Source organism: Seriola aureovittata, chromosome 7 (genome assembly GCF_021018895.1).
Source record: "Seriola aureovittata isolate HTS-2021-v1 ecotype China chromosome 7, ASM2101889v1, whole genome shotgun sequence".
In the NCBI taxonomy this organism is placed as follows: Eukaryota; Metazoa; Chordata; class Actinopteri; order Carangiformes; family Carangidae; genus Seriola; species Seriola aureovittata.
In genome coordinates this window covers 14,863,859-14,880,171 of record NC_079370.1, presented here as the reverse complement: position 1 = coordinate 14,880,171, position 16,313 = coordinate 14,863,859, and the positions used below count along the sequence as shown (strand labels likewise).

The window sequence follows — 16,313 nt, the reverse complement described above, 5'->3', positions numbered from 1 at the left end:
TACCTTTAATTTTTTATGTTTTTTTTTGTTTATTATGTTTATTTTATGTTTATGATTTATATTACAAAAGTGTATGAACAATATTTGAGATAAATATGTTGAGTGGCATTGCCATTGTTTTATTCCTTGTTTAGTAAGCGACAGGACTTGCAAAACCTTTCATGATATTTTGATTCAATAGGTTGGAATAAGTCTGCTGGTGTGAAACTGTAGAAGTCAGAAGCGGTCACGTGCCTCTCTTTACTGTAGTACGTGGGAGCGCATGTAACTATCTAGAAGGCGAGCAAATTATTGTGTTGGTTAGCTCAAACTTGTTTGATGGTTCACAGAGGGAAAGAGGGTTTGGTCACTTAGTCACAGCTGTGAAATGTGACTTTCCCTGCATGTTTCCACATTGAGGTTAAACAACATATTCAGTAAATCTCTACTGCAGAAAATCACAAATATATCTATTACCTCATCTACGTTTATGGGCTGCAACAAATTGAACAGTAATGATTAGTTGCAGCTATGCTCATCAAGCACAACCATCAATAAATAACTGAGGGTAGGCAAAGCCAGTATTTTAAACGAAAGCCATCAGCTTCCTCATACAAGCAGTTGTATGTGATGTAATGCTTTCAAAGTAATATCCCACTGTGTTTTCGAGCATAACTGGAAAAATAGTTTTACCATCACTGCAGAGCTTGATCTGGAAATGGGCTGGGCCCAGTGATGACCCATTACACCATTACCAGGCACAAACTCACAGTTACTGCTGTGCCAGTGAATGCAAAAAAGAAAGCAACTGGAGAAAAGTTAATAAATCATATTACTGTAATTTTGTCAAGATTAATGCTCACTTCCTACATACTGGTGAAATGTATTCCTACTTGTACAATGTGCAGACATCCGGTTTTGTCTTGCAAATGATGGCATCACTCCATGTCTTCCACTGAAAACAGGTGAAAAAACAAAGTCAGATTTTGTGTATAAGGAGAGATAAAATCTTTCATATCTTTTGCTCTGACAAGTACTTTGAGTAAAACTGCACTCACACACTGTCACCCGGAAAATTGAAAATGTATTCTACACATAACTGTACCTATAGAAAATTGTCCACTTTTTATTAGTGAGAGCATCCAATGCATCAAAATGTTAACATATGTTCTGTTCTAGACTGTCTCTATACGAAACAACAGAATGACTAAAATTACCTGGCAGTACATGATGATCTTAATCTGATCTGATCTTGATACTAAACCCATGTAGAAATAACATCAGAAAGAGGCTTGACATGTTGTATATTTCAAATATATTTGACACTGCTTCCTTTGAGTACTTAATAGTATTGTGTCTACGACAACAGTCTTGGTAAAGTTTGGGATAGTTGTACCAGACCCCCACATTACCGAACACAAAGAACATGACTTATATATATCTGCTGACCAACACTGCCACCCTGTGGCCACAAGATGCTTTTGATCCAGTGTGGGATCCATACATAACACGTTTCACAAAAGATTATTATTGATATATATGTATAGACTAAATATATGTTTATGAATATATACGTATTCAATAAATAATTATTAGATCATTTTGATGTGGATATAGGTGGGCACATATCCTGGTTTAGATAGGATTCAAATTAAAACAAAGCACACATTATGTTAAAGTAAACACACCAGAAGGTAAGACATGGGAGGCAAATTAAACATTGAAAGTCAAAGGAATTAGTTAATGATAGTCCTTCTTTCTCCCCCATCCTGCCAACTGTAGACAAACTACATGTGTCAAGTTAGACTAAATCACAAAAAACTCAACTTCCCTTCAAATTTTTTTTTACAAATAAAACTAAAAAATAACTACTTCAGGCTGATGCTAGTTTTTCTTTTTTTGGGGGGGGCGGGGGGGGGGGGGGCGACGATGACGACGACGACTGTGCCTTTGCTGAAATTTTAATGTTCTATTTTATTACCATGGATCATAAAATATCACACTATAGATTCTGTTAATTTATTATTGTAAAACCCCACTATTTTAGATTAGGATTATCCCAATAAAGACAATGCAATCACTTGCAATGTGTAAACTATGCATTGTTATAATATAAATAACATTCTAGATTTTATCATCAAAGTCAAATCAATCTTAAAAGAGTGGCTGCTGAGTGGTATTTAGTGTTGACTACTTGAGTGGTGATATTTAGATACTGATGGAAAGGTTAGCTGATAAATTGATTAATGTGCTATTTTAACCAATACATTGATTAGATCCAACTGAAAATTAATTGATTATTATTGTGATAACTGAAAGAATCATACCAAAGTTATACAAACCAAAGGCACTTAGTATGGTTACAGTTTCGCTAGTTGTGCACAGGTATGCCTACTTCACTCAGTCTTTTATTATTATAAATTGGGATTTAAGGGTGGTGCCATAATAGCCTTAAATAATTTAACAGTGTCTCATAACCGGTATTCATGTTTAGTGTTTTTCAATTTCTTTTTTTATTTTTTTGACTTAATTTATTTGTTAAAATGATTTGGGGATTAATAAATGGAGAAGTCAGTGGAAATGGAAATAACTATAATGGCAAACTTAAGATAAATCTATATATATAAATCTAATAATTCACAATTATTAGATCAAATCTGCCTTTTTATGTGCAATTTCTTTGCTTACTGTTTAAGCTTTTCTAATGAAAGCCAAACCTTACTAAGCATTACTTCCGGTGTGGTTGTCTCTCCCTCCTGCTGGTTTGACGCAGCTCGGAGAAGTCACCGCACCGCCCCTGCCGCTCCAGCTGTTCGCACCGCTGTCCGCCTGCTGTTCCCCCGCTGCTCGCCGCCTGCTCGCCGCCGCTGCTGCTGCTGCTGCTGCCTGCCCTCATTTCCAATGCAGCAGCGACCATGACAGGCATCGCCGCTGCTTCTTTCTTTTCCAACGCGTGCAGGTTCGGGGGCTGCGGACTTCACTTCGACTCTCTGGCCGAGCTAATCGTGCACATTGAGGACAACCACATCGGTGAGAGCTGATAAGTAATGAGCGCCTCAGCCTGCAATGGCCGGGGTTTGTGGTTAGCAGAAGTGGCTAATTTAGCGAGCTAGCAAGTTACTTCCTGCGTCCTGACAACCCTGTTGCTAGGTGTGGTGGCTGTTGATGTTTCTATGTAGTTATTACAGTTCCTGTTCACTACCTGCGTTTCTGTATCAACGTTGTATCACTGTTTGGGCAGCTGCAACACCAGCAGAGCCGCGCTGAAACACCGACAGGTAAACCGTTTCTGTACGCTCTGCTGGGTCGCTCGTGCAACATTATTGCAGCGCAAGGCCCGCGCGCAGAGCTGTGCTGGAAGCGTCGCGAGTTAAGTTGCAGCCTGCACGAGCCAATGAAGATACACTGATTAGTGATCGGGTTATTTCATCAGCACGACAACAGATTTCATTAGTAGTAGTAATGAAGCAGGGTACTACTGCTTCCTTAATCCTAGTCACTTTCGTACATGTTTTATTTACCACGTTAAGGAGCGTTAAGCTTTCACCTGGATCAAACATTGATTAACATGATCATGCGACTCTCTAATGATTGAGTTTACGCTAGTCTATTTCATTTTTTACCTCGATGGCCTATCTTTGATGCATGCATTCATTTTTTTGGGTCTGTCAGGGTAGTTTTAAGATATGCACAATCTACCCACATGTATCTACATGTATATGCCTATAATACATTTTAAAATAAGTCTTAGTATTGGTCTGATATTACTTCTACTTAAAAGATTTACAGAAAAAAAATATATTTTTATTATTAAATATGCTTCTTATTATTGCAGATTTGTATATCATAAGTATGGCAAACTTTATTACTTTATAATGCTGTGATTACGTTATCATTTACTATCTAATATAGAGATCCCATATTAATCTTTACCATATTTGGTGTATGTCAGCATTTATAGGTGGGGAAAAATATCAGGTACTGTATTGGTTGGTGAAAAGAAAATAGTAGTTTGTTAAGGCTTTGTTTTATTAGTCTGTCCAGTCAATGATGGTGGACACTTTTGGAACAGAGACTGTTTTGCTTACTATGATGATGTCTAGATTTGGACTCTGACCTTTCTTTATGATTAGCACTATAACAAGTGTGACATGGTCAAAAAAGTAATAACATTTTATTATATTTATATTTTATTGTATTTAAACCATTTCCAGTCCCACATCACTGTTGGTCTACAGTAATCTACACCAACCTGTCGCATGCTAAACACTGCAATCAGCACTCACTAAATACTAGCAGCTCAAAGATGATGCCTCCCTGACTGCATGCCCACCACAATCAACAGCGCCACCTCTAGTTGATGTGGGGCAACACAATAACAAAAACTACCTGTATGTAGAGATTAGGAGTCATTATGGATGACACTATGGAAACATTTATATGCCTAATTTTTCTGATTGGAAAAATGTAAGACTTCTGTTTGAGTCATTTGTGTGGCAATTGATGGTCAATTCCAGTCAGTGCTGATTTAATCAGAGCACAACTAAACTCGTTAAGTGACATTAAAAGGAACGTATTCCTAGTGTGAAGAAAAGAGAACATTTGAATGAATTTATGAGCTTATAAGCAGTCTTAGTCACCTCTGCATATGTTGAAAAGTTATTTTTATTTACACAGTGATATGTAAAAAATAATGTTGTTGAGTTTATATCAGAGCTTCATCCAGGGATTTTGTATTTCATTTCCAAGTTATTGTCTACTTATTACTGTATTGTGTTACTGCTATTCACTTTATTATAAAGTACATAAATAATCAAAACAGCAAATCGGTATATATAGAAACTTCTGTATCACTTTATTTATTTATTGTCTGTTTTGGTCCTCCATACTATATTACTATATCAGTGTATTTAATGAAGTCAGTCAGAAACATTATAAACATTAAGCATTATACAATATATTTTGCACATTTTTGCTAAAGCATTTATGTCTTTGAACTAACTCTGGTCTAGAAGGAAAGTACCCCTCCTCACAGTTTGACAGCCTTTGAGGTCCTACATCTGTTTCCCAATCTAATATTTCAGACTCTTATTATTGAAGCTGACAAGGCCCAGCTGTCTCAGTTGTTCTTGTTTGTTGCTTGACTGGCTTTAATATCCTCTGCCCTCTGATTGTGTGCTGTGCATGTGTCCGAGGTGTTAGCCTTAGAAAAAAATGCTTCCAAATGACTTATTGGGGAATAATGAGGCAATTAGTTGGCCCAGGGTGGAAAAACTTTGCTGCCCCCCTCCTTTGTCCACTGGCCTGTGCCCACTCTGAGGAGTGCGAAATCTTGCACGTTGTGCCAAGTGCCTGTGAAGCATAATTACAGAGAGAGTGCTTGATTTGGCCTGTCTTCCTCCTCATCTGGTGGCCTGCTGCTTAAAGCACATTCTCCTTTATAATTAGGCGCCTGGAAAACAAGCACACATTCTTGTCCCTGTTTTTCCCCAGTCTTCCTGCTTGTCAGGTCTCTGAACAAGGGGTGGCGCTGCTCTGCTGTGGGTTCAGGGAGCTGGCCTGTACAATAAGAGATAACAGTGGATACTACAAACGAAAACTCACTTTCTTGATATTAACACAGCTTACTAGTTACCAGCTAAAAGGACCTTGTGTTAATAAATGAAAACACTTAAAATGAAATGAGAATTAGTCAGTTATTGAGAGAAATAACTGTAATGTAAAGGATACTTCTCATACACAAGTATACTGTAGTCTGTCACACAGTACAATGTAAATTGTCCCAAGATCTGTGATAAGATTTCAATATAAAATACATATTTACATAGACATCAAGGTGTTGGATGAGTTATATTTTTCCTGAGAGTGAGGATTGGAACTTTGAAAAATTGAATTATAATAAAATTCAAATTTAGAATAGTTTCCAGTCAACATAATTTATTATTTAAAACTCATAATTTATCAGCTATTGTTTCCCCCACTATGACAGCAGATTGAAGTAATATGAGTGTTGGGTGATCCACTTAGACCTTTGTCAGCAAGTTCAGCTAACTTCAAGAGAACAGAAGCTAATGAGCCAAAGAAGACACCAGCAACTGCACACTCTGAGCTACTGAAATGTTTACTTTGTCACCGAGTGACCAGGCCACTGTAGTCCAGAAGCAAACAGTGACTATCTTATTTAGACCTGTGAGTATACTGTAGGTATACCGCTGTGGCCAGGCACACTGATGGCCTGAAGTGTCCCAGCTTGGTAACAATGTGTCTGTTTGTTGCCAGTCCTCACTAAACGCTCATTTAGAAGATTTTGGTATGCACCCCCAAGATCTGTGTGGAAGTAATAAATTTGGGAAGCAGTAACTAGTTTCCTGATCTGTGCACCTGGTGGACCTCATTACATTTCCCCATTCCCTGACACCAGTGCTCCTGTTCCTGTGCGACGACTGGAACATGAGGAGCTGGTGTACTCAATAAAACATTTTGTATAGGAGATAATGTACAGCCTGTGTTGACATGAAACAACATGGGTGTGTAGTCTGATGCAGAACAAATGGGATATTTGTTGCTGAAATGTGTTACTTTCCTTGTTCAATGCTTATGCTATTGTCCCATGTCAAATGCTGCTGATTGAAGGGGTTCTCCTTTACTACAGCTACATATATTAGTCTGTAAAAGTTAAATTAAACCTAACATTTTTCATTTATTAGTTATTTTTCATGTTTCTATTTTTATGTAGTTTTTCAAATGAATTCTTCATTTAAAAGCCATAGGCCATAGCCATGTAAATAAGTGTAATCCCAACAGCTGATATTCCACCCAATTTAAATAATGGATTTAAGCCAAGTTGGTGTTGCTAGGTTTTTCCAGCCTTCCAAAAAACTATGTTAGAGAACAGTCAGATTTAAAGATGGTAAATACTGGCTAACTGTATAAAAGCACTGGTATTTATGTTGAAAATGCATATTTGGCTGAAATTAGTAGATGAATCAGCAACTATTTTAATAATCAGCTAATCGTGTCAGTCATTTTTTATGCAAAAATGCCAAACATTCACATTCACATACTTTCTACATAAATACAAAACTCACAACTCTGGACATTTTGTACATAAAACAGTTAATCAAAAATTAATATGATTGTTAGTTGCAACTCTAATGCATATGCAATGGGCAGCAATGAATGAGTGTATTTTTGTATGTGTCCTCTTGTGTTTATCTCTGCATTTTATAAATGTGTCTTTGTGGATGTGTATATGAATTAGTGCATGTGTATGTTTTCACGACGAACGTATTTACAATAGATCATTTTAACCGCCCCATGTTTTTTCAGTATCCTGCAAAGGCAGCTTACACATGGAGCTTGACTCCGTTTCATTTCCTCCTTAGAGGTCACATCGTAATAAATTACCTGTGCCACCACTCCTGGTAATGTCCCCTGCTGCTCAGAGCCACCATAAACATGTCACCATAATGCTCACCACTCTGCTCTACCCCACAGTGCATTTGGCCATGAGGGTGGATGGGTGAGCCAGACGCTGGTGGAAATGAGAGAGGGAGCTGTGTGTCTGGTGTGTGTGTTTGTGACAGAGAGAGAGGGTCGTGGAGGGCGTTATGAGGGGGCAGCAGGCGTCACTTCCCCTGTTGCCTTAGGAAGGTTTGTTGTGTGAGCGTCCCTCGGTTTCCTGTTTAAGGCCGTCATAGGGACCCTAATGAGAACATGTTATTGCATCATGTTTTCTGTGCTGAGACACTGCAGCCACTGACTCATTCAGTATATGCTCCCATTCACATGCATTCACACATGGATGCTAACCAACTAGCTTAACTAGCTTAGTCAGTACTTCATATAAGGAGCTTCGTTGCAAAGACCTTAACCTTAAGAAACACATTTAAAAAATCTAATGCAAAACTCTTGATGGAAACTTCATGCATTTTTAAGACTGGGTGTAGTTTCACTAACTGTTTTTAATTACTTCAACGGATTTTTTGAGATCTGCAACAAACGCAGCAGCTTTTTTACATTTTATTCTCTGCTTGTTGAGAGCTGCAATTAACAGAAAATTAAATTTTCTGAAAATGGAAACCTTGTAAGATCGAAAAAGCTGACTATACTTCAGTGAAGTATAGTCAGAGTACATACCATGTATGTCAGCAATCCCTGGGGCTTATAGGAAGTGATTGTTTGCCACTGGAATTGGAGATGGTGAATAAAAAGCCTTTTTCGTTTCTCAGAAGGCCTCTAATAGTCGGCCACCAAGGTGGACCACCTGTGTAGTTTGATTAGAGGGGTTCCCATCTCTACTAAAGGCGCCTTCATCCTGGTCCTTGACTGCTGGTGGCCCCAGAAGAATAGCAGAGGTTGCAGTGAACTGGCCCCTGCAGGCCTCCTGCTCCCCAGTCCCCACCTGAGGTGTGTGTGATTTACAGTGTGTGGGAACAGACTGATCCACTGCTGTTTGAGCGGTCTGTGAGCAGGCCGCCATTCCACTCCTGGAGGCTCATTAGGGATCTTAGGAAGGATTTCTGGTGCACTCACGCACACACATACCAACACACAGAGCTCAGAATAGTCTCTGCACTGCCTTCTGGCAGGGGAATAGTGCCATTATGAATGTGTCTTTCCTACTCTGTATTTCCATGACTTTTGCTGGAGAGTGGAGAGAGGTGTGCTGTCCCTCTCACTGGGGATAAATCCACTGTTAATGAAACACTTGCTTACGACTGAGGCCTTGAGAAAAACCTCTTGAGCCTTAGACGCTGAGGTTTGAGCTATTCTACCTGCCAATACCATAAAACTCTGCCACTATTTTATCGTCAACCGAGTGGCTTGGCCTTAACCATGGAGTGGATGATGCTAAGGGTGTCTTTTGACACCCTAAGTGGGGCTGACATTGGTTTGTTGACTTAGATTTCGGTTAGACCTCTAAAATGTGTGCTTTCTCATGTACACTTAAATGTGGTTTGTGTTTGAGTTTATCTGGTCAACATCACCTTTCACCTTCTTCATGACATTATTAAGCTGGTAGCTGACACTGTTAAAATACAGCGTGCAGCCTGTGCTGTGTGTTTTCCTTTAGGCATGGTTATGTGTGCACATGTGTATCTCTGCATTTTGAATTTATGTGCCACATTGGTGTCTTTCAAACAGTTTTTGTCCATCTTCCACTTGACATAAATTTGTTATTATGGCTACCAGATGACACCCAAATTCCTCTGTGGGTGGGGCCATATATTCAAACACACCAACAAATATCCAACTTTTATTCAATGTCTTAGCTGGAACTGAGCATTTGAAGTTATGGTGTGAGTACCACCTTTTTGGTACCTTAAGTATTATATGCCGACTTCGCTATGCAAGACCTATAATACAGTCTAAATGAAGTAAAAAATTCTGATGCAACTCATAAGAATATCAACAAGCATTATGTATGAACATATTTCAGCTGGCACTCAAGAGGTATTGATATTCTGTACCCAGACCTATCGTTGTCCCTGCAGATATAAGTATTTGATATAAGGTTTCTATCCCCATTACAGTGAAAAAAGTCTAAGAAAATCTAATCAGTTCTTCTTTAGTAAAGGGTCTTTCTGTCCAGCATGAAATTTAATGGAAATCTGTTTTTAGTTTTTATGTTCCAAACAAATAAACAGGAGTGAAAGCCCAAAAGCTGTGGAAGTAATAATAGAGTATGACTCAAAGTTTTATTACAGCCTGACAAAGGTGTTGCTTACCCCTTTAACCAAGAAAACTTTAATTACACTATTTCCATATGTTTTATATAATTGCCAGTCATTTTTAAATTAAATCAAGTAGAACTGGGCTGTTTCTTTACTCACTGAATATACAGACTTCGTTAAAGCTATCCCATAGTCATTGTGCTATAAAAAAGCATAATTTAGATTAATTTTAATGTCACAAATAGCTTTAGTCATAAGTGTTTATGTGTGTAAATGGGTGTGTGGATGGAAACAAAGCGATAGTTTTTAACCACTTGGGGGTAGAAGTCTTTCACAGCTCTGTCAGAGGCAGACAGGGAGGCTCAGTTGGTAAGTGGTAGACACTGTTGTTTTATGGGGCATCTCTCTTCTCCCACATGGACGGCAGTGGGAAGAGTGTTTGAAGTCAGGCCCACTTCACCTCAGGGTGTGGGGATTGGCTATTGTTGTACATTTAGCACCGCTGAGCAAGATGAATGTCTGGAGCACAGCATGGGAAAACACAGTATGTGTCAAGTGTGGTCATGTATGAGCAATGTGGTGTCTGCAGAGCGGCTTTTCAAAAAGAGCAATGGAAATTGAAAAGAGAGGGCACTTGAGATGTTACTTTCTTGCTGTGTATTTTAAATATAAGTAACAGTGTAGCACTATCAGGCTTCAGAAAGATGAGACTCAGTTCCCGGAGGTCTAGGAAATAAATCAAGAAACAAGTATCAGACTAAAAAAAATCATGGAGCTTCTCCAGCCTCACTTTACTCAGTAGTGACTGTAGTCTAGACAGTGGCACATGACATCATGTTTAAACAAATTGTACTGCAGATTGCGCAATATCCTGCGTTTTGATTACTTTCACTGAATAGTTTTTTATTGGCCTTTATTCATGTAGTCAGCTGAGCATTCATGCTGTTTGACAGCACAACATCTCACATTCATTGGTAATCTGATGCAGGAGATTCAATTATTTAACTGTAAAGGGCCTTGTGGAATATCGCACGTGCTACGTTTCATCCTCTAAGTAGCAAAGACTCCAGTACAAGTAGAACTGGCCATTACAAATTGGCAACAAAACATAAAACTGCAAAAATAAAGACAAACACACTGCTATTCCCATCACCTTATACGACATTTGTTTTTTTTGTAAATCTACTGAATTATGCCACTCTTTAGTGGTTCATTATGTGCCTAATTCTTCCACTCTCTATCTCTCTCGCCTGCTCAGATACAGACCCCCGACTTCTGGAGAAGCAGGAGCAGCAGCAGCCGACATATGTTGCCCTCAGCTACATCAACAGGTAAAGAAAACAACAGCTGGATTTTCACTTATGTAGTAAGTCGATTTACTCAATTATGAGTAAATTGACTTTATAAATTTACTAAAATCTAACATAATTATGACATTAATGTTATAAGTCCTTGGCCCCGTAAAGATTTATCTACAAAAGTGCTCTACATCAGTGAGTATTACTACTGTGTCCCATGTAGCGCTCCTATGAGGTTTTACCAGCAGATTCAGATGTCATCTGGTGGATTGCTTAGATGAATTGCCTCAGTATTTGGTGGCCGGGTTTTTTTATTGCACTGGGTTCATCCCAGTCGTCTTTGATATAGTGCTTGAATAGTGGTTTTTAAAAGCCTTATGCAACAAACCAGTGTACTAGAAGGTCTGCCACTGTCTCCCTGCCTTCACAAACACATCTTGATGTGGTTATCACTTAATTTGTTAATTCCACTTTAGCTGTAACAATGTCTATGTTAACATTTCATTTTTATGATACACATTTACCAAAGACTTTACTATCCATCATAAACCCTGGTGGAAGTTTTTTTTTTGATGGGAACGGAGGCAATGATACTTTTTCCGAGCATGTGTTCTGCAGTAGCAAACCTTTAATGCCGGTGCTTTCTAAACATCAGGGCAGGCCACTGAATGAGGTGACCCTCTTTTCATGAAAAAGATTGCAAACCCTGACCAGTCTTATATCCCACAATGCTAGGTTCATGACAGATGCTGCACGGCGAGAACATGATGCCCTGAAGAAGAAGGTGCAGCCCAAGCTGTCTCTTTCTCTGACAGGCAATCTGTCTCGCAGCAGTGTTTCCACACCCCCTCGCCATACCAGTGGAAACCTCACCCCTCCAGTCACCCCACCCATCACCCCTTCCTCTTCCTTCCGCAGCAGTACGCCTACAGGTAACCGTCCTGAACACACTCACCTCTAGTCAGATGTCTGGAATTTAATTGCAGTGGAATACACACTGAACAGGTGGCAGCAGAATGGTGCAGCAGTAAAGAGATTGACTTTCCATCCTGGAGGTCCATTTTCAAGGCACCATGATGGCGAACATCCACTCAGCTGGAGACCATCTGAATCTCTGCCAGCTTACAAAGTGCTCTGACCTTGTTATAGTATGGAGATGGGTACGGAAAGAGTGATTGTCCATTTCAGGGATCAAATAAAAAAGTAAAAAAAATAACAAGGTTGCTCCCCTTGTCAGATCATAAGGAAAGAAGTGGGTGGTTCACTCACTGTGGTAGGTGAAGATAAAAGCACAGTTTTTAGCTGTAATTACTGTCAATACATTGGCAGGAAGCACGTGATGTCATCCCTTTATTCATTTTTCAAATCATAATATATGCAGTGCATTTCCAGATGTAATGGCTTAACATCCTTGTTTTTCACTAACTGAAACTGAAATCATGTTCGGGTATTGCTTCATCCCACCTGCTGATCCTTACATGGCTTTGTGTGACATTTTACTGTTAAATTCTCGGCAACATTTAACAGTAAAATGTTAAATATTGTCCATCACTTGCAGATGAATGCTGGCCTTGAGAAAACATCTTTATAACACAGCTCCCGTTCAAGCTACAGAGGGCTCAGGGACAACTCTCACAGTCGAGCTAATTTGTCTAATTCACTCCAGTGTACATTACATAACATGTTTTCCCATGTACTCATGTCCTTGTTTTGTAAAAGTATGCAGTTTTCTGGCATAACATCTTCAATTAATTGATAAAAACAATTGCAGCTCACTGACCCCAAGACCTCAATGAATAGCGTAAATTCTTTCCCACAATTGGCATGTTTCAGTCTTTACAAAAACGTGGGCACTGTAACACATGCAGTATAGAGATTATGGGAACACTGCCCCAAAACATGCTGAGAAAGGTCCATGCTTTTGAGCCTGAAGGCTCAAAGGCCAGAGATGAGTCACAAAGAGTGAATAAATCAGAGCTTCTTGGAGACCAGTGTGTATGATCCCATGTCTGGTATTGATGCCCTAAGTCATTTACTACTTGACTTTCTGTCTTTCACCCACCCACAGGTAGTGAGTGTGATGAAGAGGAGGTAGACTTTGAGGAGTCTGACAGTGATGAGTCATGGACCACAGAGAGCGCCATCAGCTCTGAGTCCATCCTCAGTTCCATGTGCATGAACGGAGGAGATGAGAAGCCTTTTGCCTGCCCTGTCCCAGGCTGTAAAAAGAGATACAAGGTAAGTTTAATCTCCTCCTGGAATACATACTATAGCTTAAACATAAATTAACAGTGTGAAATATTTTTACTATGCAAAGAGAGGACCTAAGTTATTTGTGTTGTACAAAGTGTGATATAGTACGTGATTATTTTGCTCACATAACGTCAAAATGGATTCCCTGCTGTTATAATGGAAAATCTGCTCTTAGCTGAGCAGTTCAAGAACATACATACATACATTTAGTCCACTTCAGTGATGTGGAGTTTTACAGGATTTTCCATTCACATCTGGTGTGGCGGTTGGAATAAATTATGTGCAGCCTGAGAAAATTGCATTGCTGACGTGAATGACAGGGTTATGGGTGATGACTTAGTCTGAGGCAGCAGGCAGCGATAGGAATCTGTTCAGGGGCAGAACAAGATAGGGTTTTAACAAGAAAACATTTTATTTCTCCTCTCTACAGTCTTTTGGACAGGATTGGTGACTTCTTTTCTTTTTTTTTTGTCCAAAAGTGATATATAATGATATTGCAGACAATAATATTCTTCCAAGTTTGGCAAAATTTTGGGGAAGGCCCTTTCTGTCTAATCATGACAGTACACAAAGCCAGGTGTATATGTAAAAGGTTTTCTGAGTGTGGTCTGGAGGAACTTGACTCTCCTGTGCATAAACCTCACTTTTTTTTTCTTTAAGTTATTTTTTGGCCATTTTATGCCTTTATTCAATAGAACCAGAAGAGACAGACAGGAAATTCAGCAAATGTGCCGGCTGGCCGGGAGTCAAACCAGGGCCTTAATGCTCAGGGCATATGAGCCCCTGTGATTTGTACCTTAATCATTCGGCTTTCAGGTCAACCGCATAACCCTTATCTTAACCTCATCCAACACCTTTGGAAGACTCAAAACGCAAGCTGAGACCCCAACCTTAGCACCTAACATCAGTACCTGACTTCAGTAAAATGGGAGCAAATCCCTACAGGTTTGTGGAAATCATTCCCAGAAATGTGGAGGCTGATACAGCAGCATTTTAACACTCATTGTTTTGTAATGAGATATCCATCAGTAACATACACATGTCATTTTTGAGAACCATACTTTTGGCCATGTAGTGCAGTTGCGCCAAGCTCAGCCAATGCTAGTTTTGTTACTGTCAACATACTCATGCTCAGTGATTTTGGCTGAAACGTGTCCAAACATGATGCTGCAAAGTTTCATTTTCCTTGCTTGATTACAGAATGTGAATGGGATCAAGTATCATGCCAAGAACGGCCATCGAACCCAGATAAGGGTGCGCAAACCCTTCAAGTGCCGGTGTGGGAAGAGCTACAAAACATCTCAGGGTCTCCGCCACCACACCATTAACTTCCACCCACCCATCTCTACTGACATCATCCGTAAGATGCAGCAGTAGAGACTGAGTGAGTGACCAGCACTATCCTTCAGGCCACCTCCCAATCATCTGAACACCATCATCACCAGCAATGGCTGTTTCTCTCTCCACCTCAAGCCCCTCCCCCTTCTCTTTCACTCTCTCTTATCCCACTTTGCTATGACACTATTTTTGATTGCATGGTATAAATGTATTATTATTCATCTTTAATTTTTATTCAGAATATTGAATCTTTATGTAGTTCACAGTTTTGTATTTTGCACATTTAAGCTATCATTTATCCAGCTGAGTTTATTTCTTTGATAATATGGTGCTTGTTGATGATGAGGGCTTGTAGCCTACAGAGCGGCCACACCAAGTCACGAGTAGCCTTGCATGTACAGTAGGCCATCCTGCTTTAAAGGCAGTGTGCAGTCAGTAGAAACTAAGGAAAGATTTCGATGTGTTTGTTGAGAAACGGGGGCACCATTTCCTTTTCTCTGTCTCACATGAGCCAAAAAAATGTGACAGAGGCAAATGACAACAATCAGAATGTGTGGTATATAACATGAGAAATCCAACCTGAAAACTTTTGTACATGTTTCATTCTCTATCAGGTTTGATGTTAATAATCAGCTGTTGGATTTTGTTACTTTCCTTTCATATCACAAGTATTACACACCCTTTTTTTCATCTGCAAACACTTGTGTGAGCACCAAAGGATGATCTCAGGTGACGTTTGAAAGCATTTCAGCACCACAATCCTGCCCAAGTGTTCTGATCGTATTTATGGTGTTCAATGGGGATCATGGGAACTCTTTGTTCCCAGTGTTCCTAATCACTTTCCTAAAAGACATAAGCAGTTGTCCTTGCTATTTAAAGGTGAGGGATTGAAGCACTTTTTGTAACAAGTTGCCAACAAATTAGCATTTTTTTTTTTTTTGCCAATATCTCGTTTCTGGTATATGTTCAGTAGCTACCGAAACGAGGCAAAAGGCCTTCAGAGCAGATGTGCAAGTTCTACATTGCTCCAAGGGAAGATGTACACCAAACCTCCAGTGTTTCCAGTATTGAGATTTCTGTATGTACAGTAGTTGCCTTGAATTGTGAACCATTCCAATCAGTACAAATCTTTTATATGGCTTCATTTTGACAGTTCAGACAATTTAAGCTGAATGCACACAGCTCAGTCCAGACTGTTTGCTGTTCACCGACTCTAATGAAACCACGTTGATTGTCCGTGTCATGGATGGGAGAAAAAAAAGAGCGCCAGCATTAGTTATGTATTTTAGCACATTTACATTCTCACAGTCCTGCTGTTCGGCTGTGAGAGAAACACACGTGGCTCCTACTTTGTGCCATAATAATAATGTCAGTCATCCCTTAAATAATGAACTGCAGATCATAAGATGCCACAGGATTTATCAACAATGAGCCATTAGGTAACATCTCCACTGCATGGATGTTAGTGTAAAGGAACTATTGTGACAGTATTGTACTGCCAGTATGGAGGAAAGTCTTTGATATAGTGTACAGTGAATGTATTGTCATGTGTTAAGTGCATTAAATTATATTTTCATATGTTTCTGGAGTTAGAAAAAAACCCAATGGTATAATGTGTATGAAAAGGCAAAACCAGAGGTCGCTTGGAGAAACTAATGGTGATGTACTGTATTTCTTCAAAAAGCTGCTTCATGTAAACTTTTGTTACGTTTAGAATAAAAGTTCCTCTAATGTGTGCCTAAAAATTCATGTCATTTATTGCGTTTTG

General features: G+C 39.3%; 2 protein-coding genes across 2 annotated transcripts in view; one reads left to right on the top strand and one right to left on the bottom strand.

Moving 5' to 3' along the window:
- The window catches only part of creb5b (cAMP responsive element binding protein 5b), a 42,760-nt gene extending 41,868 nt beyond the window's left edge, over window positions 1-892 (bottom strand). Inside the window, exon 1 of the mRNA XM_056381116.1 lies at window positions 873-892. The gene's annotated coding sequence lies outside the window, so the exon portion shown is untranslated. The remainder of the gene's footprint in view (window positions 1-872) is intronic.
- Window positions 893-2,720: 1,828 nt separating this feature from the next.
- Window positions 2,721-16,290, top strand: jazf1b (JAZF zinc finger 1b). The gene is made up of 5 exons (XM_056380593.1): window positions 2,721-3,009; window positions 10,915-10,987; window positions 11,690-11,886; window positions 13,023-13,192; window positions 14,408-16,290. The coding sequence occupies exons 1-5, from the start codon at window positions 2,895-2,897 to the stop codon at window positions 14,582-14,584; spliced, it is 732 nt and encodes a 243-aa protein (XP_056236568.1). The 5' UTR covers window positions 2,721-2,894; the 3' UTR covers window positions 14,585-16,290.
- The last annotated feature ends 23 nt before the right edge of the window (window positions 16,291-16,313 follow it).